General features: G+C 57.0%; 1 protein-coding gene across 20 annotated transcripts in view; it reads left to right on the forward strand.

Moving 5' to 3' along the window:
• The window catches only part of PTPRF (protein tyrosine phosphatase receptor type F), a 362,946-nt gene that overhangs the window by 332,389 nt on the left and 6,114 nt on the right, over positions 1-24,443 (forward strand). For 13 of the 20 annotated variants that reach the window (XM_038183345.2, XM_038183347.2, XM_038183344.2 and 10 more), the window contains 8 exons: positions 1,737-1,852; positions 4,579-4,611; positions 7,004-7,101; positions 13,853-13,976; positions 15,739-15,914; positions 19,934-20,053; positions 20,909-21,063; positions 22,355-22,640. In XM_038183345.2, the coding sequence (XP_038039273.2) occupies positions 1,737-1,852; positions 4,579-4,611; positions 7,004-7,101; positions 13,853-13,976; positions 15,739-15,914; positions 19,934-20,053; positions 20,909-21,063; positions 22,355-22,640 (1,108 nt within the window). The remainder of the gene's footprint in view (positions 1-1,736; positions 1,853-4,578; positions 4,612-7,003; positions 7,102-13,852; positions 13,977-15,738; positions 15,915-19,933; positions 20,054-20,908; positions 21,064-22,354; positions 22,641-24,443) is intronic. The other 7 variants (XM_038183350.2, XM_072041970.1, XM_038183351.2 and 4 more) reach the window with 1 other exon arrangement.

The following is a 24,443-nucleotide window of genomic DNA, read 5'->3' on the forward strand; positions in this document are numbered from 1 at the left end:
CTCAGCATTCCTGTCCCTGCTGCATCCTAGCCCATGCAGCAGCACCTCCGTGTCCAGCACCACCTGCGTGCTCAGAAGGATGCTCTGTTATCCTCCTGCTTTTCTCCCAGCAGTATCTCTGCTGCATATTCACAATTTCAGATCTACAATGGGAACAAACAGAACCTGAGTAGCAGTAGCTAGCTTGGGATCTGGAGGTTTGTTTAGCGGTGGCCCCAACTAGGCTAATGAGAGAGGCAAACATTAATGATATGCTGTGCCCATTCCCCAGCAAAGCTAGGCCACCTTGCTCAAGGGCTCAGGGACTGGCACGCAGTAGCACATGGCACATCCTGCTATGCTCCTGAGAGGAAGAACAGCGCTTTCTTTGTTTGCCATGTATTTTTCTTCCCTTCTATCAATGCTCTTAGTCTGTCGGCTCTTTTGTCTCAGTCCAGGCAGCTAGGAGGCTTCTGAGGTGTTGAGACACCTCTGAGGTGTTGCGAGCATTGTAAGACTCACAAGCTGGTCCTCCCCACTGAACCACCCCAGTGCCTGATGCAGCCACGGGCTACAGATGGAGCTTGCTCACAGTCTGTGCTTCAGAGCAGGTTTCACTCATTATTTATGCACAAAATTTTACTTAATTTATTACCAGTAGTGCCAGCCCAGCATGGGCAGGGGAAGTGATGGTGCCCTGTGCCTGTTTAGAGCATTTCTGATCATGGGTGGTTCAGGGCCACCACCATCCAGAGCTGCAGCTGCCTGTGTGCAGAGCATGGCAGCCCTCGGGGTGCTTCGAAATGCCTCACAGTGACGGGGGAAGCAGACACTGGCTGTTGTGATTTACAGGGTGGTAAACATGCTAGCGTTTGTGCAGACGAGCAGTGGTGCAGCTCCCTCTTTTGCAGAAAGCATCAGGTCAGCAGAGGGGTTCACCATCAGGCAAAATCCATTTTCAGGCTGTTGCCAGGAGAGAAAATCTCTGCGTATTATTGCTGCACACTCAGCACCTTGGCAAAGCACCAGGCTCAAAAGAGTGTCCCTCTCCAATACCCTTCTGTACTGCACGGGAACATCCAGTGTTCTTGTAACACAGAGCAAGAAGTGGGACAGAGAGAATTGCTAGAAAGCCTGTTTGCAGTATTAGATTGTCCTTAGTATTCACTTGTCCGCTGCTTGATTGGATCTGTCCCTGCCTTGCCTGTGAATTCCAGCAAGAGCCCGAGGTGGTGGCATTGCTTTAGGCATAAATATAGCATGAAGAGACAACAGTGTATTTTATTGTTCCATTAATACACGCCTTGGGTGCCTTCAGCCATTCAAGACGTATATTAATGGCCCAATAAAACACACCCTGAAGAGCCTTTACACTATTATATTACAGTGTTCTATATTTAAATATGTCTAATACGTGAGAAAAAAAAAAAATTGGATTATATCCTTCCACTACAGGAAATAGTTCCTAGAGGGAGTACAAGGGAAAGAGATCTTGGATCTATCAGCTTTTTCTCTAGTAAATGTTATGCAGAATATCACATTTCAAATGTCTCACTAATCAAACCTCTGCCACCTCTGAAATACAATGAGTCCTGTTCAGAGATGGGAAATGGGAGGCACAGAAGATGTGACTTGCCCGGAGCCCCAGCTGGGATGGAGCTGGGTAGCTGGGACATGGGCACACAGACTCCTTTCCAGGGTGGCTCGTGCCAGGCTCTGCCAGAGCTCACCTGCTTGTCTCCATCCTCTGTCTACAGGAAAAGGGCACACTCCCCCTCTTCCAAGGATGAGCACTCCATCGGCCTGAAGGACTCACTCCTGGCCCATTCCTCTGACCCAGTTGAGATGAGGCGACTCAACTACCAGACTCCAGGTAGGAGCAGCACACCCCCTCGTGTCCCACCTGCCCCAGTTCCCCTTCACCAGGTCACCATGACAGAGGGGGAGCCACAAGCTTTCCTTCAGCAACTCTGCACCTTCGTGGGCACAGGAGCACAGCTGGGGCTTAGCCCAGGGTTATCCAGGTAGCCACTCTGCCTGCCAATCCTTCTCCCTAGCCCTGTCACAAGGCTGGGAACTTGGATGGGGACAGCTCGTGTGTGTTCTGTGTCAGGTCCTACACGAGGCTCACACACAGCCAGGGCCAAGTGGTCACTGTGAGCCAGGAGGAGCCCCCGTACAGTGCTGGGAGAGCTCACAAGCACCCGTGCCCACGTTGCTCCCAGGTGCTGCGCTGACTTAGTCCAGGCTGGGGCTCAGCGCTGAGCACTGCTGGTGTGGTGCTGCCCACAGGGGAGGGACGGGGTGGTGGTGAGCTCTTATGCTGCAAGGGTGTCCCAGCAGCTGTGTCCTGGGACGTTCAGTGTGCTGACACTCCTGCTCTGCTCAGCTCAGGGCGAAGAGCTCCCTGCAGCCCCTGCTGCTCCCCGGGCAGTGCTGTTGCCCAGTGAAGGGCACTCACTGCTGGTTTCGGTGGCCTCAGTCCAGATGATGGCTCAGTAACAGCTGTTGCTTTCTCAGTCTGACTGCTCACTGCAGAGCATCTCCAGTCATGCCTGTGCTGGCCTCCGGTGCCTCGGGCTGTAGCTGTTTGCCAGCCTGCAGAGGCAGCTGTACTTCCCACTGCAGAAAGGTCTCATGCTGCTGCTTTGTGTCTGTCTGTCTCTGATGGCACTGAAAGCACAGTGCCTGTCATTGTAGCGATCAGAGGCGGGCTCGCCCCAACTCATTCAGAGCCTTTCAGAGAGCCTGAGTCCTAGATGAAGTGGAGGAGGGCTTGGGTTTTGTGATGGAGGGAGCAGTTAGCAATAAATGAGGCACAGCGCTCTTCTAACTTGCAGCTCCTCCTGGTCTGTAACCTACTTTCCTTTTCCTCCCGCTGCTCATTCAGCTAAGAGCTTTCATCTAACAGGGGAGTTTTGAAGGGGCCATTTCCTGGTGTAAACATGCTGCCCCTGGGAGGGAGGGAGGGCAAGCGGAGCCTTTCCTCTTGCTGCTCACAGCGGTCTGGCTCGGCCCCGACTGCGGTGGCGTGGGTTTCACCAGCACAGCTCTCTCTGTGCCAGAGCAGCTGCCAGAGGAATTACGTCTCCCAGGCAGGACCGATGGCAGCTTTTGTGGGTAGGATGAAGCAACAGCCTGGCAGTTGTCAGCCAACCTGGCACGTTAATTGGCCACAACAGACCAGCACAGGAGGAAAACACTGTAGGAAGCAAGGGAGGCACCTGCAGCGGGGAGAGAACATCTCAACAGGCAGATGACGGCAAGCAGCAAGAGGTGTGGGGATCGCACACAGCCAGCAACAGCTCGTGGCTCCCTGGGAGAAGTGAGGTGTTGAACAGGGCACCTGGTCAATGGGCAGGGTGCCTGTGTGTGGGGACTGGTCTCTGTGACGTGTCCCACAGCCCAGGGACACAGGGGACACCTTGCTGTGTGCTTGTGGTTCACGTTGCATGGAGGAGTGTGAGAGGTCAGGCACCTGCTCCCCCTCCAACAAAGAGTTTGGGTGTTTGCACCAAGGGCTTCCCTTGCTAGAGCTGTAGGAAGGGTCAAGAGCTGCCATCAGAGAGAGGGGACATCCAGGAAATTTTCCTTTCCCACCTGTACCTAAGAATAAGCCAGAGATACCGGCTCATTTGTTAATTTTCCAGATCTCTCTGGAGAGATAAAAACAACCCCAAGAGCCCGGTTTGCTGGAGGCAGCAGTGCCCTGCGATGCTGCCAACCGGTTCTCCCCACCCAGTGACAGCACCACGTCCCCCCCCATCACTAATGAGGCTCTGTGGGGTGGAAGCAGGTGTCGTGTGGCTAGAAATGACTGTTCCAGCTCCTGACAGGCTTGTACTCGTTAACGAGGAGGCACAAAAGCCTGCGAGCCCAGCAGGCCCGTGCTGCTGCCCCTGTCACCCGCCAGCAGCCGAGGCGGTGCCGCAGGGGTGCGCTGACAAGAGGTGCTGGCCACTGGCCCTGCACGCCTCAGTAGCCAGCCTCCCTGCCGGAGTGTGCTGAGCAGGGAAAACCTTGTTTCATGCATAATTAATTGGGCTACTGTTATTAAATATTAAGCTTTCTCATTTTCGTGGGTCTTACTTCAGACAGAGGTTATTTCCCCGCTCTGTACTAGCTCACTGCTTTGCTAAGTGGCTGGCAGGACGTGGGACCAGCAGTGTCCCCGTGTGCCATGAAAGGAGGCCGGGTTGTGCTGCCCAGGAGCTGCAAGCCAGCTGGAGGCTCTGGGGCACCAAGCAGAGGTTGCTGGGGCTGCGGGCAGTCCTGGCCACCAAGCAGCACAAACCTCCCTGTACCACCATCTCCCTGCCCTCCCCTGGGGCACGAGGCCCCAGCCAGCGGTGTGCAGTGGGAACTGGGGCTCTCAGCATCAGCTGGGGGCCTCTGTGCCCGCTCCCCGCTCATACCCACACGGCCACTGGGTTGGCAGCATCAGAGTTAAAGCCCCGTTCAGGAGGGAGGCTTCTGGTGCTGTGCAGGTGGTGCTTTCCTTTGCATCTTCACCTCTCTGTCTTTCCATTTCTGAACCTCTGCGATGATGACTAAAGGCTAATGGGATTTCTGTTCTTGCCCCGTTTCTTTTCTTTGCAGGTGCCAGTGTCCCCAGTTGCCCGAATATCTCAAGTTAGTTTTAACTCCTGTATTTATCTTTTGACACCTTTTGCTTTTTCTTTCCCTTTCTCTCTCGTCTCTGTAATTTCTGTTTCAATGTCATGAAGGTCACCCTCACTCACAGCACACTAGATCAGCAGTGATTCCACTTCGGGCCACGACGCGCGGGCCCCGTGGGTACTGCGTGCACGGCAGCACAGCGGCTCCCACAGCACAGCATGGTATGGCAGGAGGGCAGGAACTGGGTGCCGGGCTGCCCCAAGGCTCCTGCGGCAGCCCTTCGCCTGCCAAGGGAGGCAGTAATAACAGCACTATGGGAGTAACTGCCCCTTTGTCTCTTCTTTGCCTTGTGAGCTTCAAGATCACTCTCAAACAGCCATAAAAGTGTCTGCTCCCTGCCGAGTCTGGGCATCCACACTCAGGAATGGGAGAGGTAGCACAGATGCTTCCCCCAGGGGCAAAGCCAAGGGCTTTGCATGCTGCAGCCCTCCTAGCCTGGCAGAGAGCTCGACCTTCTCTCGCCACAATCCTTAGAAGAGCATGTAGAAGTCTGGTAGTGTGCACAAAGCCCATGCAAATTCCCTCTGCCTTACCCTGCACCACATGTGGCTCTTGTTCCACATTCACCATAAGAGGACAGCGACTGCCTCTTCATCCCCTTCTGCTCTTGCAGCTCCTTTGGTGCTACAACACTCCTTTGACTAGCAAAGCTGAAGTTTGGAGAGATACCCTTGAATTTCTCAGCAGAGATGAATGTCTGCAGCTCTGCCGTGGTCCATGGCTCTGCTGTGCTTCATACACGACCACACTGGGATAACCACATGCTGTGGTTGTGTTTCAGCCTTTCTTCCTCCAGCCCCACACTTCTGCCTTGGTCCCATGCTGTTCTCCTCATTTACTTGCTCATCCAGAGCAGCTCGGCGCTACAAAGGCTGCTCCTGAGCTGCAGCCTCTGGAGCTGGGCACCAGTGAGCAGAATTTGCAGAAACCAGAGCATCATCTTCGTGGGCCCTGCTCAGCCACCTCGGGGATCCTGGTGGCAACCAGGGAAGCACCTGCAGGAGGACCTCAGCGCAAGGCAGAAGAGGGCTCCCTCCTTCCCCACCTGTCCGTGGGCTATCTGGCCACCCGTGGATAGCCCCGCACTGACAAGTGCCGGAAGGCTGAGCGCGTGCTGGATCAGAGCTCGCCTTTGTGCAGTAGTGGCAGGTGCTTTGGGCAGAGGTGTTAGGAGCCCAGCTGGGCAGCAGCTGCAGCGTAGCGTGCAGTGACACTTCCCTGTTATCACCTAATGACTTGTCACCGCTGTGTAAAATGCACATACCCAGCCTGGGGACTGCTCCATCACCTCGGCGGCCCACCGCTGCCATCTGCGGCAGCGTTCAGGCTCCAGAGCCATCGAGGAGCTCCTGGCCATGCTCCAGCCCATCTCCCTGGGTGTGAATCAACAGCTCCAGCCTATTAATAATCATTATTTCCCACGTGGGGGCTCTGGGAAACCCACAGAGCAGCCGATGGAGTCATGAGCCTTGGGATTTGGATGAGCCAGGCTTTGGATGCGGTGTTTCACAGCCGCGTTCCTGCCAAGTCACCACCTCAGCTTCAGGGAAGGAGGTGGCGATGGCTGAGCCCTGAATCCCAGAGCTCGGTGGTTTGCACGTCCCAGCCCGGCAGAGCTGGGCTTTGGGCCCTGGAGCCGGCTCTGCCCCGGTCACGGGAAGGCACCGAGCTGCCCGACAGCGAGCAGAGCTGCCCCTCAGCTCTCAGACTCATGCCACCCCCGACCCGGGGAGCAGCAGTTCCTCCATCGGGTCATTCCCACCTTTCTCCAGCTCCCCAGAGGACAGGGCGATGCCCGCCCACCCGTAACGCTGTGCTCATACACTTGCAGGGGCTTCCCCTGCCGCAGGTCTGGGCAAGTTTCTTTTTGGCTAATGCCGTAGTTAGGGCTAAGCAGGAGGATCAGCCTCAACCCTTGGTGGTGAGAGTGCCAGAACCCCCGTGTTCAACCCCAGCCCGTGTGGGAGCCTGGGAATCACCCCGACAGCACCCCCAGGCCCGTTCCCATCGGGGGCTTGCCCGAGCCCCTGCCCGCTGCGTGGCCTGCTCTGGGTGCCTGTGGCTGTAGTGTCTGAGCATGCTCACCCGGTCATGCCCATTCTGCACATCACTTTTCTTTTCGTTTCACTGAACCGTGTGCTCTGAGAGCGCGTGCCGCATGCCGCGTGGTCTCGCCGACCTCCTCTCCATCCCTCCCGGCGCTTCACATCGTCCGTCCCGCGTGTCCGCCTCGCGCCCACCTCTTGGTTTTGCTGTGCACATGCTGCTGTCGAGCCCCCCGCCCCGGGCACGCAGAGCTGTGACCCGTTCCCTCTCCTCCCTTCCCTCCTTGTCGCACCCGCAGGCATGCGCGACCACCCCCCCATCCCTGTGACGGACCTCGCCGACAACATCGACCGGCTGAAGGCCAACGACGGGCTGAAGTTCTCCCAGGAGTACGAGGTGAGCGTGGGAGCGTGCCGGGCAGCGGGGCAGAGCCCTGCCAGCCGGGGCTTTGGGCAGACCCCCAGCGGAGAGGGCTCGGGAGCTGCGAGCGATGCCTCCCCCGCAGCGGCATCGCCTGCGTGGGCCCCGAGCCAGGCTGGGAGCCTGCCAGCTCTCCCTGCCAGCCCCGAGCAGTGGGAACGCGCCCTGAGTGCTCAGAGCATGGCTCGTGTGGGGAAACGGCCGAATGCGCCGCAGCACGCCGTGCTCCCACCATGGTTACAGCCCTGGGAGTGAATGGGAGCTTGTGTCCACCCGCCTGGGCTGTGCTTCTCCGCTCTGCTGGGCAGCCCGCCCCTCGAAAACAAGCAGGCATTCGGGTTTCCTGCCCTGCTTTCTGCACCTCTTCCCCCCTGCATGCTGCTGCACCCTGCTGCTGTTAGCCCCTGCAGCTCAGCTCTGCTGATGTCCTGCTGCCCCTGAGCAGTCCTGAGCTGCAAAATCCCCCAGGGATGTGCCTCCAGGGCTGGGTGCTGTCCCCACCCGCACTGATGCTGCCTTTGTGCTCACAGGGGCACACAGGACACATTTGGTGACACCCCCATCCTGCACGGCACCTCCAGCTCCAGCCCCTTAATGCCCATCCTCCCCTGAGGGTGACTTGCCAAGGGGGTGAATGTGTGCAGGGGATGGGGCCGAGCAGCACAAGGGCTGCCTTGCTTTTCTCACCTCTCTGCAGGCTGGGTGATGAGGTTGGAAACTTGAAAATTTAGGGAAAAATTCCTCTGCCAGCCGCGAGAGCAGCACTGGCAGGCTCTGTTTTCCTGTGCTTGCGTGCAGGACCCTCTTGAGCTGTAGGGGACTTAGAAATAACCCCCCACTCGTATTAAGGAGGGAATAAATTTGGGATGTGTCCTTCGCATGTGTTATCATTTCTGTTTGAATTGTTATCTGTCGGTGCCCGTGGCCTCCCCTTCCTGCAGCATACTGGTACTGATTCATGAGATGAGATTAGAACATTTCCCCACGAGGTAAAATTATACACGCCAGGAAAGGGAAAGCAGATCTCTGCGCTGAGAAGGTGAGGGACGAATTCCAGCTAGTTCAAAGGGTGAGCTGCGTGTATCTGAGGGAGGCACGGAGCTCCTGTTTGCTTCAAGATGCTAAGAGGAGGCTTCGCTGTCCCTCCGCACACCGCTGCCCAGGCTGGAGAGGAGCTGTGAGTTCACCGGCTCCAGCCCCGCGTTGCGGCTTGGGAAACATCTGGAGGAATAATGTGCTTCTCTTGCAGTTGCTTGCGCTTTTGTGTCGGTCCTGTGAGTGCAGCACCGAGGTACGCAGTCATATCTGTCTGCCTCGGGCCTTTCGTGATGAGTCCAGCTGAAATGTTAAGCAGGGACGGCCGCTGTGCTGCGTGCGGGCTGCGCCTCTGCTGCGCCGCGGGGCTGCGGCAGGATCCGGCACCCGGGCACCGCCGTCCTCACGCAAGGTCTGCTCGGAGCCTGCAGCATAACACCGAGCTGTGGGAGCTGCTTGGGAAAAAAACAGCCTTAAGTAAATTCTCTTGGCTGTTTTCATGAGCCGCTCTCTCCTCATTTCTCTTTCTTTGGAGTATCGTGGCTGGTTGAGAGCACCAATCAGTTGTGCTTTTCATGTTGAAGCAGCTGTTAAGGAGCTGATTGTTGCATGTAATCTTTTACCCCTGGATTCTGCTGCATTGGACTCCTCATCAGATAGAAATTACCAAACATGACAGGTTCATAAGGTGTTTGACACTAGGATGGGCCCCAGAGCAGAAATGGGTGCCCCTTCCTGGCACGTGGGGATCATTACAGCCATTTCCCAGTTGAGATCCTGGGAAAAAAAATAATCCTGGACTGAGTTGGCAGAGATGGGCAGGGGTGCTGGTGCAATGGGTCTGCTCTCATCCCTCTCCCTGGGTTTGGCATGGTGACGGCTCCCCTTGGGGCTGTGCTTGGAGGGCAGGACGGGGCAGGGCACGCCTGGCGGGCACTGCTGATAAGGGAACCTGCAGAGAGGATGTGGAAAGAACAAGGGTGGGAGGGAGCGGGCTGTGCAGCCTCAGCGGGAGCCCCCGCTGCGAGCAGTGACCCAGCACTTGAAAAGTCCTGGTGTCCCCACGGCAGGGTCGTGCTGCCACACGGGGCATAGCAGAGCTGCGCAGGGAGAGCAGAGGGAGGCAGGTTTCCCTGCTGAAGCCCTACAGCCCGTTTGCTGTTGGGCTGTGCTGGGGAGGGGTTGCGTGTTGAGTGGTTCTGCAGAGCAGCCTGACGGCTCCACGGGGTGCGGGGCTGTTAATAGATGGCTCCCGTTCCAGCAGCAGCGGCACCCCAGGCAGAGAGCAAATATTTAACAGCACTTCAAGCGCCGAGGCCAGCTGCCTAGAGCCATCAGTCTGGCGCTTGCCTCGCTCCTGCCGGCGGTCGCAGGGTAACCCAGACACGGGTGACACGAAACAAGACCTGTGGGCACCTCCTCGCACGCCTGCAGAGGAAGCAGGGAGGGTGGCAGAGATCTCTCAGCACGGCCTGGCCTCCATTCGCACAGGTCAGGGAACAAATAGCATTGCTCACACCTCCTGGCAGCCCACGGGGCCGAGCAGCCGGGGCGACAAAGCCAGCACAGAGAGCTGTGTGCCCACTGCCGCAAGAGCAGGCTCCCGTGCCGAGGGTCTGCCCTCACCCCGAGGGTCCCAGCCGGGCCCCCCGCTCCCACCAGTGCCACTGGAGAGGCTCAGCTGCAGGCTGGGAGCTGCAGCAGGGCTGGGGGGAGCAGAGGGCAAGGGCTTGGCATGCGTCCCGGCCCGGCTGTGCCAGGAGGGTATTTCATTTTTAGCATACAGCGAGAGCTACAGTGAATTTACAGTGTGGGATTAATGGAATTAAGTAAGTAGAAGGGAGGCCAAGGCCCTTAATTATTTATCGGCAGGCGCTGGCGGGTGCTGTGGCTGTGTTGGAGCTCCTCCTGTGGGCCGCCTTCCCATGCTGCAGCCCGTGGATACGGCGGGATCTTGCGCTGAGCTGAGGGATGCCTGCAGTGTAGAAATGAGTGTGCAGCGAGTGTGCACACACGCATGGCATCAAGCATGGGATCCAGCCATTAGCAAACACAGACATGGGGCTGCTTCCTGCTCCCTTGGGGGTGCTGCCGTTGCCCTGCACCACCTGCCCAGGAGAGAACTTTTCCCTTGTGTCCAAACTGCGACATGAGGCTGCTGCCCCTTGTGCCCAGTCCCTCTGGCATGCCCCTCCAGGGCATCCTGCCCAAATCCCCTGTTCACTGCCATTTCCCCGAAGCCCCCAAGGACACGAAGCCTCCAGTGCTCCTGGCAAGGGGTAATAGGGCCCTGCTCAGGCAGCAGGAGCAGCGCTGGGGTCCCCAGGGGCGCTGAGCCCCAGGGTGCTGCTGCAGGGGTCCGGAGAGCCCCCAGTTTGCTGCACGTTGCGAGCGTAATGGGCTAATCGGGAAGTGGCCTGGCAGGCACACAGCGCTCACGTTCCGGTAAGAGGAATAATAAGGCTGAAGCAGTGCCAGCCATTGATTCGGGAGTGCATTATGTCCTCATTTGAGACGTGGCGCAGATTGACAGCGGTCAATGCCTGTGCTAATGTGCTTGATTTCACAGGAGGCTGGGAAGCGCTAACAGCCCGAGCGCCTGCCCCTCGCTGTGCCCTTGTGCAGCAGCCGGGGCCGCAGAGCAGCACGGGGCCACGGCCACGCAGCCCGTGGTGGCCGAGCTGTCCCTGCCCCACCACGGAGCTGGGACACCGCCTGCAGCCAGGTCTGGGAGCTGCGCTGAGGAAGAGGGGGCAGCAAGCCCAAGGCGGATGGCATCCGAGAGACAAACTGGCACCCAGGGATGTTTTCAAGGCATTTGGAAAGTGCTCTCGAGGCTGTCGAGGAAAGAGCGCTTTTCCAATCCCGTTTCAATGGCCTGGCTCCGTCTTTATGTTGATGGCAGTAGCAGCAGGGATCCCTGAGCTGCTTCAGAGAGATTGCTCCTTGCACTTCCATGCTGGGAAGGAGGAGTTTTACTAATTGGGCTTTTTTCTTAATTTGCACTTGCTGTCTTACAACATCTCCCCTGTCTCTTTAAAGCAAAGCAAAACTAAAAGTCACGGTGCTTTTAAGTTTGCTCCTGGCTCATTTCCTTCCAGTTTCCCAGCCCTTCTGCTTTCTAGGAAGGCTGAGTTGAAAGTGTTACTCTCATTGTGTTTTGGGACGGAGCGGTGATTCCTGTGAGCCCCAGAGAGGAGTTCGAGAAGCCTCCCAGTGCCAGGCAATTGTGGAACAAAGTCAGGAAGCAGCAGTGCTGCCATAGACCGGGGCTGCAGAGCATCAAGTGGAGATGGCACAAGAGTTGCCAACTGCTGCTCCACGTAATGGGCTTCAACTGCTCTCCAAGCAGCCCATCAGCCTCCCGTTTATTTACTCATTTGTTTGCCTTAAAGGGGGGAACAGGTGTACATTAATTCATCACCAGAGTTTAAATTAAATCATTTTACTTCTAAATGAGTCACTAATTTGCAGGAGTATTTAATTAGACCCTCTTTGCACTCAGGTGCTGTATTACTTCTGACTTTCTCACCTGTTTGCCCTCTTAAGAGGCTGATGATGATTAGACCATTTCTGCACATCCTCGTTGCACATCAAAGCAATTAACCCTAATGGCAGCACCTTGATGCCGCTCCTCGGTTCTGGGGGCTCTTGGCAGCCTTGTCTCCCCGAGGAAAAAACCCTTTCCACCGCCGTGGCAGGACTCAGGCTTGCCGGGCAGAAGCTGGCCACACCCCGCAGCGTGGGCAGCCCTGCAGCCTTTTGGCAGAGGTTTGCAGCATGGATTGAGCACCAACAAGTGCGCTCAGCTCCTCCTGCCCCTGCTGCAAAAGGAGGGCTGGCCCCAGCGCCCACCTGTGCCCAGCGCCAAGCAAGTACTCCCAGGGTGCAGGTAAGGCTGCTGCTTTCTTCTGTTGCCCCTCAGCAGCCAAAGCATCATCCCAGGAGATTTGGACCCAAGTGCCCCAGAGAGGCACCGGGGTTCCTGTGCCTGGGCTGAGGAGCGTGTGGGGCCGTGGGCTCCCAGCCAGGAGCGGCGCTTGCAGTCTCGCTCCTCCTGTCCCTGCCACAGCGCCTCCGAGCGCTGCTGCTGCCTGCTTATTACACTAATAATAGAAAATTACAGGTTTTCTGTGGGAAATGTCTATTTACATCCTACATTTCCCAAACTACCTATTAGCATCGCTGTGATGTCACATCCTCCCATGCGTTTCCGTCAGCGCTGGCCTCCCCGCCTGCGGACAACGTGCTGCTGCAGGACAGGACGGTGGCCTGGGGACAGGCGGCTGCCACCTGGCACGGTGCTGGCCCGTGCCCTCAGGGCTGGCACAGCCAGCAGAGCAGTGCCCGAGCTCTGTACCCAAGCTGGGGTGGGGTGGGAAGTGCCTGCCCAGTGGCACAAGAGAGCAGGGGACAGCGATGGTGTCACCCCGTGCATGGATGGTGGCTGATGGTGCCGAGCAGAGGGACAGAGGGGGCCGTGCAGGTCAGCCCGGTCAGGGAGCTGTGCTTCCCAGCTCAGCCTTCTGCTCACGGCCGAGCTGGAGCTGGCTGACTCGCGGGTGTTTTATTGCTGGAGAACCCTCCGGCCGTGGCTCTGTGCCAGGCAATGGATGTGGGTTTCTGCAGAGGAGAGCACGCGGTGCTTCCCCGGCCTGCTTGCTCAATGCCTGTGGGCTGCCAGAGCTTTAGGGGCCCCGAGCTGGAGTGTGGGTTTTAAAGAGGCTTTGCCTGTGCTGGTACCAGCGTGGGGGGATTAATGGGATGACTGGTTCCTGCTGTAGGTGCCTGCCTCAGGCTGCGTGAGCAGAGCAAGTCCCTGCACGAGGCAGCTGCCTCAGCGGGTGCCTCACCTGCCTCTCACCAGGGGCCGTCCCATCTCGGAGGTGCTTCTGGGACAGGCCCTTTTCCCCTGCCTTTGTGCACCAGCCATGACGCCAGGAAGCTTTGGGACGAGGCCGTCTGGCCGGGCAGGAGCCGGGCGGGTGCCCAGGTGCAGGCACCAGCCCCTGGCCTGAGGGGGAAGCGCGGGATGTGCGAGGCCAGGGTGCGGGATCAGGATGTGTGCTTCTCAGGCAGATGCACGGCGTGCAGGCCTCAGGCCAAGATTTATAACCACGTCTGTTCTCCAGGTTTATAGCTCCTTGTCACTCTATTAACTCAAACGAGAGATGTTTACATTGCATAAGTAGCTGGAGCAGTGGATAGTAACCTATCAATTTTCATGACTATTCCCTGGCAGAAGCTCCTCGGCTGTGTTGCAGGACACTAATACCCAAAGCTCCCGGGGCACCAGATACCCAGGGCTTGCTATATTTCAGGAGACTGCAGTTCAACATCTCATAAAACCTCTAGGTCAAGAACTGCGCAGTCAGGTCCCTGTGGAGCCCTGGCACAAGACCAAGCTTCTGCTGATGGGTAGCTCCGGAGGAAAGGATGAGCACACAGAAAGAGCTGAGGGCTGCCCCAGCGAGGGGCTGCTTTGCATGCAGGTTGCTGGAGGCAGGTTCCACCGGGGACGGGGTTTTGGTGTGGTCTGGCTCGACAACGTGGCCCGGGACAGCCCAGGCAGGTGTGTCTGGCCTGGGGAAAGGCGCTCGGGGAAATGCAGATGCCCTGGCTGAAGCATGTGTGTGCTGCAGCATCCTGCTCGGCTCTAACCACTCCTGCCTCCCTCCCCCTCTCTCCGCAGTCCATCGATCCCGGGCAGCAGTTCACCTGGGAGAACTCCAACCTGGAAGTGAACAAGCCCAAAAACCGCTATGCAAACGTGATCGCGTATGACCACTCGCGTGTCATCCTGACCTCCATCGATGGTAAGTGGTGCCGGGATGGGCACCCCAGCAAATGGCTGTGGCAGGGAACCATCCCTTTTCCTGTTCTCAGTCAAGCAGGGGCAAACACTGAGAAACACTGAGCACCAAGAGGTGCTTGGAAGCAGGACAAGGGCCTGCTGGCCCTGCAGCCCTCACCCCAGCGTGGCTGCAGGGCCAGCATCTTCCCCTAGATCTTGGTGGTGTCTGTGCGAAGTAACACCGAGAACTGAGGGTGCCCTTCCCCTGGGACATCAGGCTCACACGTCCCCCTGCTTGGTGGGAGATGCTTTGGGCCCTGGCGTTCACAGCACCGAGAGAACCAGCACCACACTTCAGCTAAGGACGCTGCACATCTGTGGGGCCAGGGCTAACGCCTGCTTTCAGTGCCTGCTTTGCAGTCCCCGTGCGTACAGAGGAGCTGGAGGGCAGGTACCGAAACCCAGGCTCACCCGCCCTCATTGTAAGTCAGCACCCAGCCCTGCACATCACACCTACATCTGCTCCTGGGTGCTGAGGAAGATGCATCTAATTCGGTGCCCCCCCTGCCTGGGGAAGAGACTGGCTTTGCATACAGGTGGTCCTGCAGCCACTGGCATCCTTTTCTTTGGGATGGAAGTGGCTTTTCTAATGCTAATGCACCACTGATCCTTTAGGGGAGGAGGGGGAGGTCTAGGTGGTCCCTCACAGCAGGACCTGTTGGCAGCAGCAGTGATGCAAAGCTTTGGGGTGCAGGATCACGGGTGAACCCCCTTAATTAGGCAGCTGTGGGGTGAGCACAAGGGGGACAGTCCCTCTTTTCCAGCATGACTCGGTTGCTGTTAGTGGTGTCTGTGTTCCCCAAGTGCCCTGCCAGGCCTGGCTGCTGCTGCTCCCCCAAGCTGTGCTTTGTTGCTGCTGGAGGCTGCTGAGACCTGCAGGAAAAAAAAATAAATGCCCAGGACAAAAGGGCGAGGGGGAGCCCCCCAGCTTTGTTTCCTTCCTCTAATGAAATGCAGATGCTCTGTCCTTGGGGGACAAGGAGATTCCTGCTGCTTCCCCTCCTGGCAGCCAGGCAGCCCGTGCTGAATTGGGGTTTGGAAACACAGCCCCAGGCCCGCACTTTGCCGCATTCATTTTAGTAACTGTGTGTTTGCATTTTAAAGGCCTTTACAGGAAAATCCTTTCCTCAAGGTGCTGGAGGCAGGGCAAGAGCTGGAGCAGCCTCTGCCAGCAGGCAGCAGGGAGGGTCTCACCCCGAGGAGGGTCTGGGGGCGGTGGGAGGAAGGCCTCTGGCTCCTCCAGGGTGCTGGTCCCTGCAGGAGGGGCAGGAGGACATCCCTTGCCTGACATCCCCTGCGAACAGAGACAAACAAATGAAGCAGCCTCGTTCTGAAAGGTGCTCTAGGACCATAACAAATAGCTGGTGAATTTAAGACAATTATTTCAATCAGTTGCTTGGGGCCAAACGAGTTCCTTAATATTCCTGCCTGTGAACTTCCCTTTGTGTGCGGGTGGCAGCTGTCTCTCGGCTTTGGTTCTGCCTGATTGTTGCATTAATGTGGTAGCTACAAAGGGTTCTCCTTTGTTCAGGCACCATCCCTGTCCTCTGCAGGGACCCTGTGAGAGATGCTGGCCACACCCTGTAAAGGAGATGTGTTAAGAGCCCTGTGAACATACCCACCTCTGCCTGCAGGACCCAGCAGAGCGATAGGCATATAGGGTCGTGGCAATAGGGTCGTGGGCTGTCCCTAGAGTAACACTTTGTCCTTTCTTTTCTCCTCAGGGGTCCCAGGCAGTGATTACATCAACGCCAATTACATTGACGGCTATCGGAAGCAGAACGCCTACATCGCCACGCAGGGACCCCTGCCAGAAACCCTCAGCGACTTCTGGAGGATGGTGTGGGAGCAGAGGACAGCGACGATAGTCATGATGACCAGGCTGGAGGAGAAGTCCAGGGTACAGTGTGTGCTTCCTCACTGTTCTGGAGCTGGCAGTGTGACCAGGAGTGAGGGGTGGGAGCAGTGCATGGCGTGAGGGAGCCCAGGGAGAGGCAGGTCTTTGGGAGCATCTCCCTGTGGGGCAAAAGGGTGGCAAAGCCTCCTGTCACTGTGCTACCCGACAGCCTCTGCCGTGCCCGAATGTCTGTGCACACCCATCCAGCCTTTCCCTGCCCACATCACTCGTGCCAAAGGAGGAGAGCTCTGTGGAGGGAGTGCTGACAGGCTCTGAAAGCCCGGGGGCTGCATCCCACAGCCCGAGAGCTGCAGCGGGTGGGTGGTACAGGCAGCATCCCGAAGTGACAGCGCTCTGGCGATGCAGGGAACGGCTGACGGGGTCTCGCTGCACTGAGAAGGCTAATTTGTGCCTTGTCCAACGACAACATGTATAAACGATGGGCTCGTGCTGCCAAGATTAGATATTCTGATGTAATAAATGCAAAGCTGCCTGCAAGCCGTGGGAAGGGCGCGAGGTGGAGAGGAAGGAGCAGAGCAGGAGCCCTCGCCGCGGGTGGTGGCTCGCGACAGAGCTCAGCCCCTGAGGCCGCAGCTCCAGGGCTGTGACCAACGTGCTCCCGTGCCCAGATGCACCCTTTGGGCAAAGGCTGCCCAAGCAGGAGGCAGCGTCTGCCTCTCGTGTTCCTAAAAGTAAAATTTTAGTGGTGAGCATTTGTGCTTGCAGAATATTTTAGCGTTGCCATGCCAACAGCAGGAGAAGGGGCTGTGCGCTCAAGCTGTGAAGCACCGGCTATTTTTAGCCCAATAAGATCGTTCTTGAGAAGCAGAAGCTGTCAAGTTTGGGTTTAGTTGAAACTTTTGCCCGCACGCTTTCCCTCCGTTTCAAAGCTTCGGCACCAAAATGCTCGTAGGGGTGTCCCAGCCCACGCTGGCTGCAAGGAAGCAGCTGGAGCAACAGATCACCATGGCAAAACAGATCTGCTTTTCCTGCCTGTGTGAAAATAGGCTTTGTTCATGGGCTTCCCCGGCTCTGCAAATGCCCTACAGCCTGCAGGGAAGCCAGTGCTCCTCGGAGAGGAGCTGCCTCTAGAGATGCAGCCCAGCTTTGTGCTGTGCTTCCCAAACTCCTGTACCCCATGGCTCTCACCCTCCCCAACCCAACCCAGGGGGTAAAAATGCCCGGCACAGCCTGCCCAGCACATGGGCTGAGCAAGACCAGAAGGTGCTGCTGGTTCGCTCTCTTCAGTGAGGAATCATTCAGGGACTTTGTGATGCCCCATTTCAGTCGTGGAACATATGTTTGAAGTGCAAGGAAAAGCCCTTTTAGGTTGCCAAGCAAATCCATGCCCGGAGTCCTGACTCACTCAACTTCTGGGCTGCTCGGCTGTGCGAAGGCACTCCAAGGTGCGTGTTCCTCCAAGATAACAAGCTCCCTTTGACCCCCCAGGCACTTGTCTTTGCCTGACATGTCTGTGCTGCTGAGCTGTGCATTATCTCCCCCCAGCACACTCCCGTCGTGTCATCCCCTAATTACCTCTGCAGCATTGGTTTCTGTCCCAAACACAGTGCGTGTGGCGGGGCTGGGTCCAGTCTTCTGGTGACAGGACAGGCTGGGAGGCCCTGTCACGGGCAGGGGGTGACCAGAGCCCTGAGGAAAGCTGCAGGCTTTACCATGGGTGACCTTGGAAAGTCCCCTTGTCCAGGGCCTTCAGAGCAGGCACAGGGTTGTGTCTGCAGCTGCAGGGGGCAGCGGGGCCGTGTGGTGAGGTGCCCAGCGCAGGGCAGGCTCTGCCTCCTTCCCAGGTGAGCTCTCCTGTCCCTCTCGGCAGTGCTGCCTGCAGATAAGCCGACCAGGACCAGCAGAAGCTTTGCAGCCCTGTGGGGGTGACACTGCTTTAAAGGGCTCCTGAGCTGCAGGGGGAAAAAATCTTTAAAGAGCATCAGCTTTTATGGTCTGCAATTTCAGCTGGCTTGATGGTCCAAATCATCCTCCCTTTTTCATGTTTTCACAAAGCGAGAGGCACATAAAGGATAGAAATGGCTGGATTGTGCAATTTAGCTGCCTTCAAAGCTTTACAATCAGTTTCAGAATCATTCGGTGGCAGTTCAGAAACACACATTGTAGATTAGCTTTCCCGGAGCTGCGAGCGCAGCGTGTCCCAGCTGGGGCGCATTGCACGACAGAGGCATTAAAGCAGGATTTCTCCCTCCCTGGGCTATCCTCAAGAGCCTGGCAGAGCAGGGTGGAGGAGGGAGGTCTCCCCGAGCAGCTCCAGGCTCCTTCTGTCCCAGCCCCGACCCCAAGCAGCCATCCCCGGCTTGTAACATCTCGTGGGGCTCCATGTCCCCAGGCAGGGGTGCAGAGGGGTGCTCAGCCAGGGGATCTGGGGCAAGGGGACGCTGGTAGCCGGGTCCTGCTCCGGCCCTCGATGCCAGCTGGAGTTTGTGAGTCAGGCCAGGAGCAGAGCAGAGCTCCCGAGCCGAGGAGAGGTACCCGGCTGCTCTTGGGCACGGGGCACCGAAGGGGAGGGACAGGAAGCACTCAGCAGAGCTGCCATAAGTGGCTGTTGAGGACATTACCGTGCTCCTTAAGTTAATGAGAAGCAAGCACCGCCAGAAGAAAACATCTCTTATCTGCTGTAGTGCCACAGTGCATCGGCTTCAGCATAAAATTTACAGAGCTTGAAAATGGGGCATAAACATTATGGGTAAATTTGGCAGAAAATGTGACTGACTCTTATCTGGTCATGAATAAATAATTTTCAATTACCAGCCCGGGCGCTGCTATTATCCCTCACAGGGAACTCCTCTGAAGTTTGTTTTGTGCTCGAGCACACACGGCACCGTGGTGCGTGGGTGGCAGGAGGGGACTGCTGTCCCCGTGGCATGGGTCAGCCTCGGGGACGTTCCCTGCAAGCTGCAGCGAGGGGCAGGCCAGGACAGGGGGGATGAGGCAAGTGGCTGCCCCTCTGTTCCCCCACCGCCTCTAGAAAGGAGTCACATCATCCCCAAACTCGGAGAGGCAAGCTCAGGTGGCCGGGGATGCGGCTGCAGCTGCCACCTGCTCATGAGGACAGGATGAGTTTAGCTGTGAAATAAGGTCTGTGACCTCGAGTTGTTGGCTCTGCAGCCAGTCAGCGTAAAATAATGTGCTGCTCTGTGCCAGGCGAGGAGGAGAACCCTCCAGAGATGCGCACGGGGCCGGCCACGCCGTGAGCACAGAGCCGAGGCAGCAGAGCAGATGGAGGGCAGGAGGCGCAGGGCACCCAGCGGGCAGCCCTGCTCCGGGCACTTGTGCAGACCCCAAAAAGCAGGGGCAGATGCATCCGTCTGACCCCAGGCTACAGTGGTCCAGCAACCAGGCGGAGTGCAGGATGTGGCTTCTTCGCTCTCGCAAGCCCCACAGTGCTTAAAGTGCCTTCAATTAAAAGGCAGAAGTTCATTGATTTCTAATTAAGCCTGTTGTTTCCCTTCCCACACGTTCCCCTGTAAACACGCTCGGCTAATAATTAAGTTTACTATTCCTTGACAAGCACAGATGATCTTCCATTCACTCCTCTCTCCTAGGGCGGGAAACCATTTTCGGTGCAGTGCACAGGGGTGGGAATGAAGTCTTCCTGCTGTCAGCCGGGCGCTGCGGCTCCGCGGGGTGGGAGCCAGGTGCCAGATGAAATCGGGAGCTCAGGGTGCCAAATTAAATGAGGGAGCTCAGGGCTGGAGAGGAGAAAGCCGAAGGAGTCAGTTGCAAATGCTGAGCTGTGAATAGTGCAGGAGGAGGAGGGCATCAGCAGGTGAGCAGGGAAGGAGTCACAGGGAGAGGAAGGAGCAGGAGGGCTGGGGCCCTGGGGATGTATCGGGGCTGTCTGCCAAGCAGGCTTGCAGCAGGAGCTGTGAAGGTCAGGACGGGGAGAGGAGGGGTGTTTGGGACCTGTTGCACGGTGACTCTTTTCCACATCCATCCTTTTCTCACCCCAAAGGCCCCCAGCCAAGCACTGACCCTTTCTCCTCTCCTCCCTGCAGGTGAAGTGTGACCAGTACTGGCCGAGCCGGGGTACGGAAACCTACGGGATGATCCAGGTCACGCTGCTGGACACAGTCGAGCTGGCGACCTACACCGTCAGGACCTTTGCCCTGTACAAGGTATGGCACAGGCTGGGCTGCTCCTGGGGCTGCAGCATGGCCCCAGGCAGAGGCAGCTGCTTGTTCCTCGGGTGCATCTGGCCGCTGTCGGATTTTGGCCAGGACACCTGATGCTCTAATGTAGGCGCTCAGACCCTGTGGAGGGCCCCCGAGCAGAGGCCACGCTTGCCTCTGGCGAGTGTGCATGTACCAGCTGGCCTCCCATTAGATGGACAACACAGGAGGCAGGGGATTTTTGGCGCTGCTGTCACTAATAATGCAAATGGAGGAGCTGTGCTGCCTTTGGTGTGTGCCCTTCTCTCCTGCCTGCTGCGTACCTCATTAGCGTTGGGCAATCCCCGGAGGCAGCACTAGCAGCAGCGTGGCACAGCAGTGCAGGCAGGCTGTGCACGGCCTCAGAGCACGGCCCTGCTGTGCTGGGGACCTGCTCACACCCCAGGAAGGCATCTTGTCCCCAGCGCTCACCCAGCCAGTCCTCCCACATTGCTGCACAGATCCCTCACCCCGTGAGGCTCCACAGGGCAGGCCCTGGAGGCACGGTGCTGATTGGCCATCCTGGGGAGCCCTGGTGCAGAGGGGTGGGGAGACTCATGGCTCATTCACCTTCCTGTCCGTCTGCTCCACTACTCAGAGCCACTCTGCTGCTTTCCTCAGAGCATCCATGCAGAGGCCTTGCAAGGAACCTATATTTTGCCTCCTAATTTTCAGTGGCAAAACCCCAATAAATGTGCAATCACACACAGCCTTAAATGCCTGCTGTTACCCGGCCGGCTGGATACCTCGTTACCCCAGCAGCGGGTGCCCCTCCTAGGGTGAGACTGTGCTCACATGGAAGCTTTTCTCTGTCCTCAACAGAATGGCTCCAGCGAGAAGCGAGAGCTGCGGCAGTTCCAGTTCATGGCGTGGCCCGATCACGGGGTGCCGGAATACCCTACCCCAATCCTAGCTTTCCTGCGACGGGTCAAGGCCTGTAACCCACCCGATGCCGGGCCCATGGTTGTCCATTGCAGGTAGGACGGCGTGTTCGCAAAGCTACACCTGGGCTCCTGCCTTCTGGCTGCAGGAGCTCTGCCCTGTCCCCCTGGAAGTGGCACCTCCTGGTCCTGCGGGAAGGTTTCACGGCAGTGTAACCGGCACCACGTGCTTGGGCTGGGAACAGGTTGGCAATTAGCGATGGCAGTCCAGCAGTGAAGGTTGTGTTGCTTCTGCTATGTCAGGTTGAACAGCACTGCTGTACAGAGAGTCCCAGAACACAGGTTTTCTTGCAAAAATGCAAGCGCAGTTTGAAGATGAAGTGATCTGAGCCTAGTGTAAGTAGGTGGTACCTTTCAGAGGCACATCGTTGACAGACACGCGTGCAGTGACCTGTACCAACATTTATACACAGTATTTACAGTAGAACTCTTTAGCGGGGTAGAAAGGGAGCTCTTTAAGCAAAAATATTAGTCTGCTAAGGCTCAGCATCCTATCCAGGCAAGATTTATCTCCAGCAGCCGAGTGGGGACTATTACTGAACAAACCACTCCATCATTGCTGTTCCAGCATACGCCTTACCAGCAGTGCTTAATGCTCTTCTTTCATGCTCTGTTTCAGATGGGAGTGGGATATAATTAACACACAAACAAGCTATATTAAGGCCCTGTTAAGGATCTGACTTGCACCATAAATGAGGAAATGTCTAGCTCCGTATCTCTGCCTGTGTTTACAAGCCGTGACAGCGTGTCTGTTGTTTTCGCTCTCCTGGTGAAAAGTTTGGGGGTCGCTGCTGCCCTTCCAGCAGATGCAGAGAGGCTTCCAGGACTTGAGTGAAGGGCTCGCCATAGAAATGCATGACCTCACCTTGCTGCTTTCCCCTCTGGGGCTGGCTGGCCTCGTTTTATGGGTTAGGGAACAGTGACCCAGGTTAAGGAACAACCAGACATGAAATTTATGGGTTTCATTGGTGCTGGAGCCCAGCCTGGACTTCACATCTTCCAGCTCCACATGTATGCTGTCACTCTCCTGGCTGTCAAACTCATTTCTCCTTCCCTGTCACTGCACCAGCAGGGTGACACCGTGTCCTTTCTGCTCCTTCAGGGAGAGGAGCACAGCAGAAGCGCTGAGTAGCCTCCCATGCTCTCCCTTGCTACTCTCCCTCGCTCCTCCTGTCACCTCTTGTTTGGGGCTCAGCTCGTTAGCCCGCAACGTGGGGGGCAGCCTTCTCTCTGCTCCAGATGCGGGTGCTCTCTTACACGAGAGCAGAGCTCACCTGGTGCCCGTGAGGGGCGGCATCCTCTCAGGCCTCGTGCTTTGTTCCCGCAGTGCCGGCGTGGGCCGAACTGGGTGCTTCATTGTCATCGACGCCATGCTGGAGCGGATGAAGCACGAGAAGACCGTGGACATCTACGGGCACGTGACGTGCATGCGCTCGCAGCGCAACTACATGGTGCAGACGGAGGACCAGTACATCTTCATCCACGAGGCCTTGCTGGAAGCAGCCACATGCGGCAATACCGAGGTGCCTGCACGCAACCTCTTCGCTCACATCCAGAAGCTGACCCAGGTGCCGCCAGGCGAGAGCGTCACTGCGATGGAGCTGGAATTCAAGGTTGGTGACAGCGCCCCAGCAGCCCCCCTCCCTGGGGCCCTGTGTCTGCCCACACAGCCCCACTGAAACGCTCGTCCAGGGGCTGGGAGAGGAGAGATACGGCTCATTACAGGCAGTTACTCTTTTGCGTGTTTCTAAACCAGGTAGGCAGTGATTTAAAGTACATTTGAATTGTAAAGCTCGTGTCAGCTGTGGTCCCCCCCTGGATTGGCAGCTTCTGGGGAGAATATAAAAGGCAGATGGATGCGCAGTTCGCAGCAGCACGTTCTGCTCTAGGTTCACTGTGCAGCAGGAGCTGCATCTGAAATCAGATGCAGATCGTGTTAGTGATAATTGATGTTACTGTGAACAACTTGTCTGGAAACGGCTCCAATTTAAATATGTGAGACGTTTATAGTCTCATTTCTTCAATGCTGAGCTCTGTTATCTTTTAACCACCTAGACACCGAGCCCCAGTGGCTAGAATTGGTGAAAGCAGTGTTTTAAGACATACTGCTTTTAAGAAGCCGTGCCCTCATTTTGCTATCCGTATCTGAGACTGCCTGCTGCAAATATTTATTACAGCCTTGGAGATGGAAATGATCTCTGGTAACTGCCAATGTTCTCAGGTGAGGTGTGTTAGTCCAGTGAACTCATGCAGGGGAATATAGTTCATGCAGGGAGCTAGCAGACCATGCAGGCTGTGAAATGAACTGCAGCAATACAGCCTCACCCTGGGAATTCCCACCAAATGGCAAAGGAGCAGGTGAGGCAAAATATTGACTTTCTGCATAAACCGGGAAAAACTGAGCAGCTCTGGCCTGTGGTCAGCAGAGCTGCTGGTGCCCTGGACGTGAGACAGTAGAGGTGCCTCTGCAGAGCAAGGAAGGTGTCACCTCCTCGTGGTGGCACCTGCCCTGAAAGCCCCCCCAAGGCTGCCACAGAATTAGGCTCAGCTCTGGTAACTCTATTCTAAAAAAGCAATAACATTTGGCCCCACTCTGTGCCCTGGCAGCATCCACTGCTTGGGAAACCTTAGGGAGCAGGATACCGGAGGGTCTCATGGGGCTGCATCGCTTCCCAAAGAGGCCCCTGTCCTCGTGTAGCCAAGGACCAGCTGCCACGCACAGAGGGAAAGGTGGCTCGGGGAATGCTAGGAGAGTCTTGGAGAAAAAAACAAAAAAGGATACTTCTGTTTGAATGTCTCTGCCAGCAGATCTAAGTAACACATTTACCATGACTCCAATTTACAGGGCTCAAAGGGAACCATAAAATCATAAAATGTCTCGCAGTAACCCAGAATAGATCTTTGCCTAAATCTGTCACAGTTCTCACATTTCTCTTGGGTTCTTCTGGGGTGAGAAGCAAATAGCAAGACAGTGCTGGGAGATGGAAAGCCTTCCTTCTCTGCTGCCACCAAGCCCGTGTCTCTGGCTCAGCGAGGGGCACGGCCTCATGTGCTGGCCTTCGTGTGTCAGAGAGCGCGTGTGGGTCTCTGCTCCCCTACGTGCAGCTTCGGGGCTGCGCCAGTGGTTTCCCCGTGCTGCTTCCTGGAGGGGAACTGCTGTCACCTGCAGCCATGCACCGAAAGCCAGCAGAAGGCTGTGCCATAGCTAGGGGTGCCACAGCAGGCACGGCACTGAAAAGCTGACCGACCTAGTGGGAAACACAGCAGCCAGGTGCAGCCTGCCTCCTCACAGAGGCAGAGCCCTCCATCTGGCCCAGAAGGATCTAGTCCCCAGGGGATGTCCCTCGGTGAGAGGAGGGAACGTGGATTTGTGCCAGGGGGCCCCTGCCAGGCCTGCTGCTGGGGTCCCAATTTCA

Source organism: Anas platyrhynchos, chromosome 8 (genome assembly GCF_047663525.1).
Source record: "Anas platyrhynchos isolate ZD024472 breed Pekin duck chromosome 8, IASCAAS_PekinDuck_T2T, whole genome shotgun sequence".
NCBI classification, from domain to species: Eukaryota; Metazoa; Chordata; class Aves; order Anseriformes; family Anatidae; genus Anas; species Anas platyrhynchos.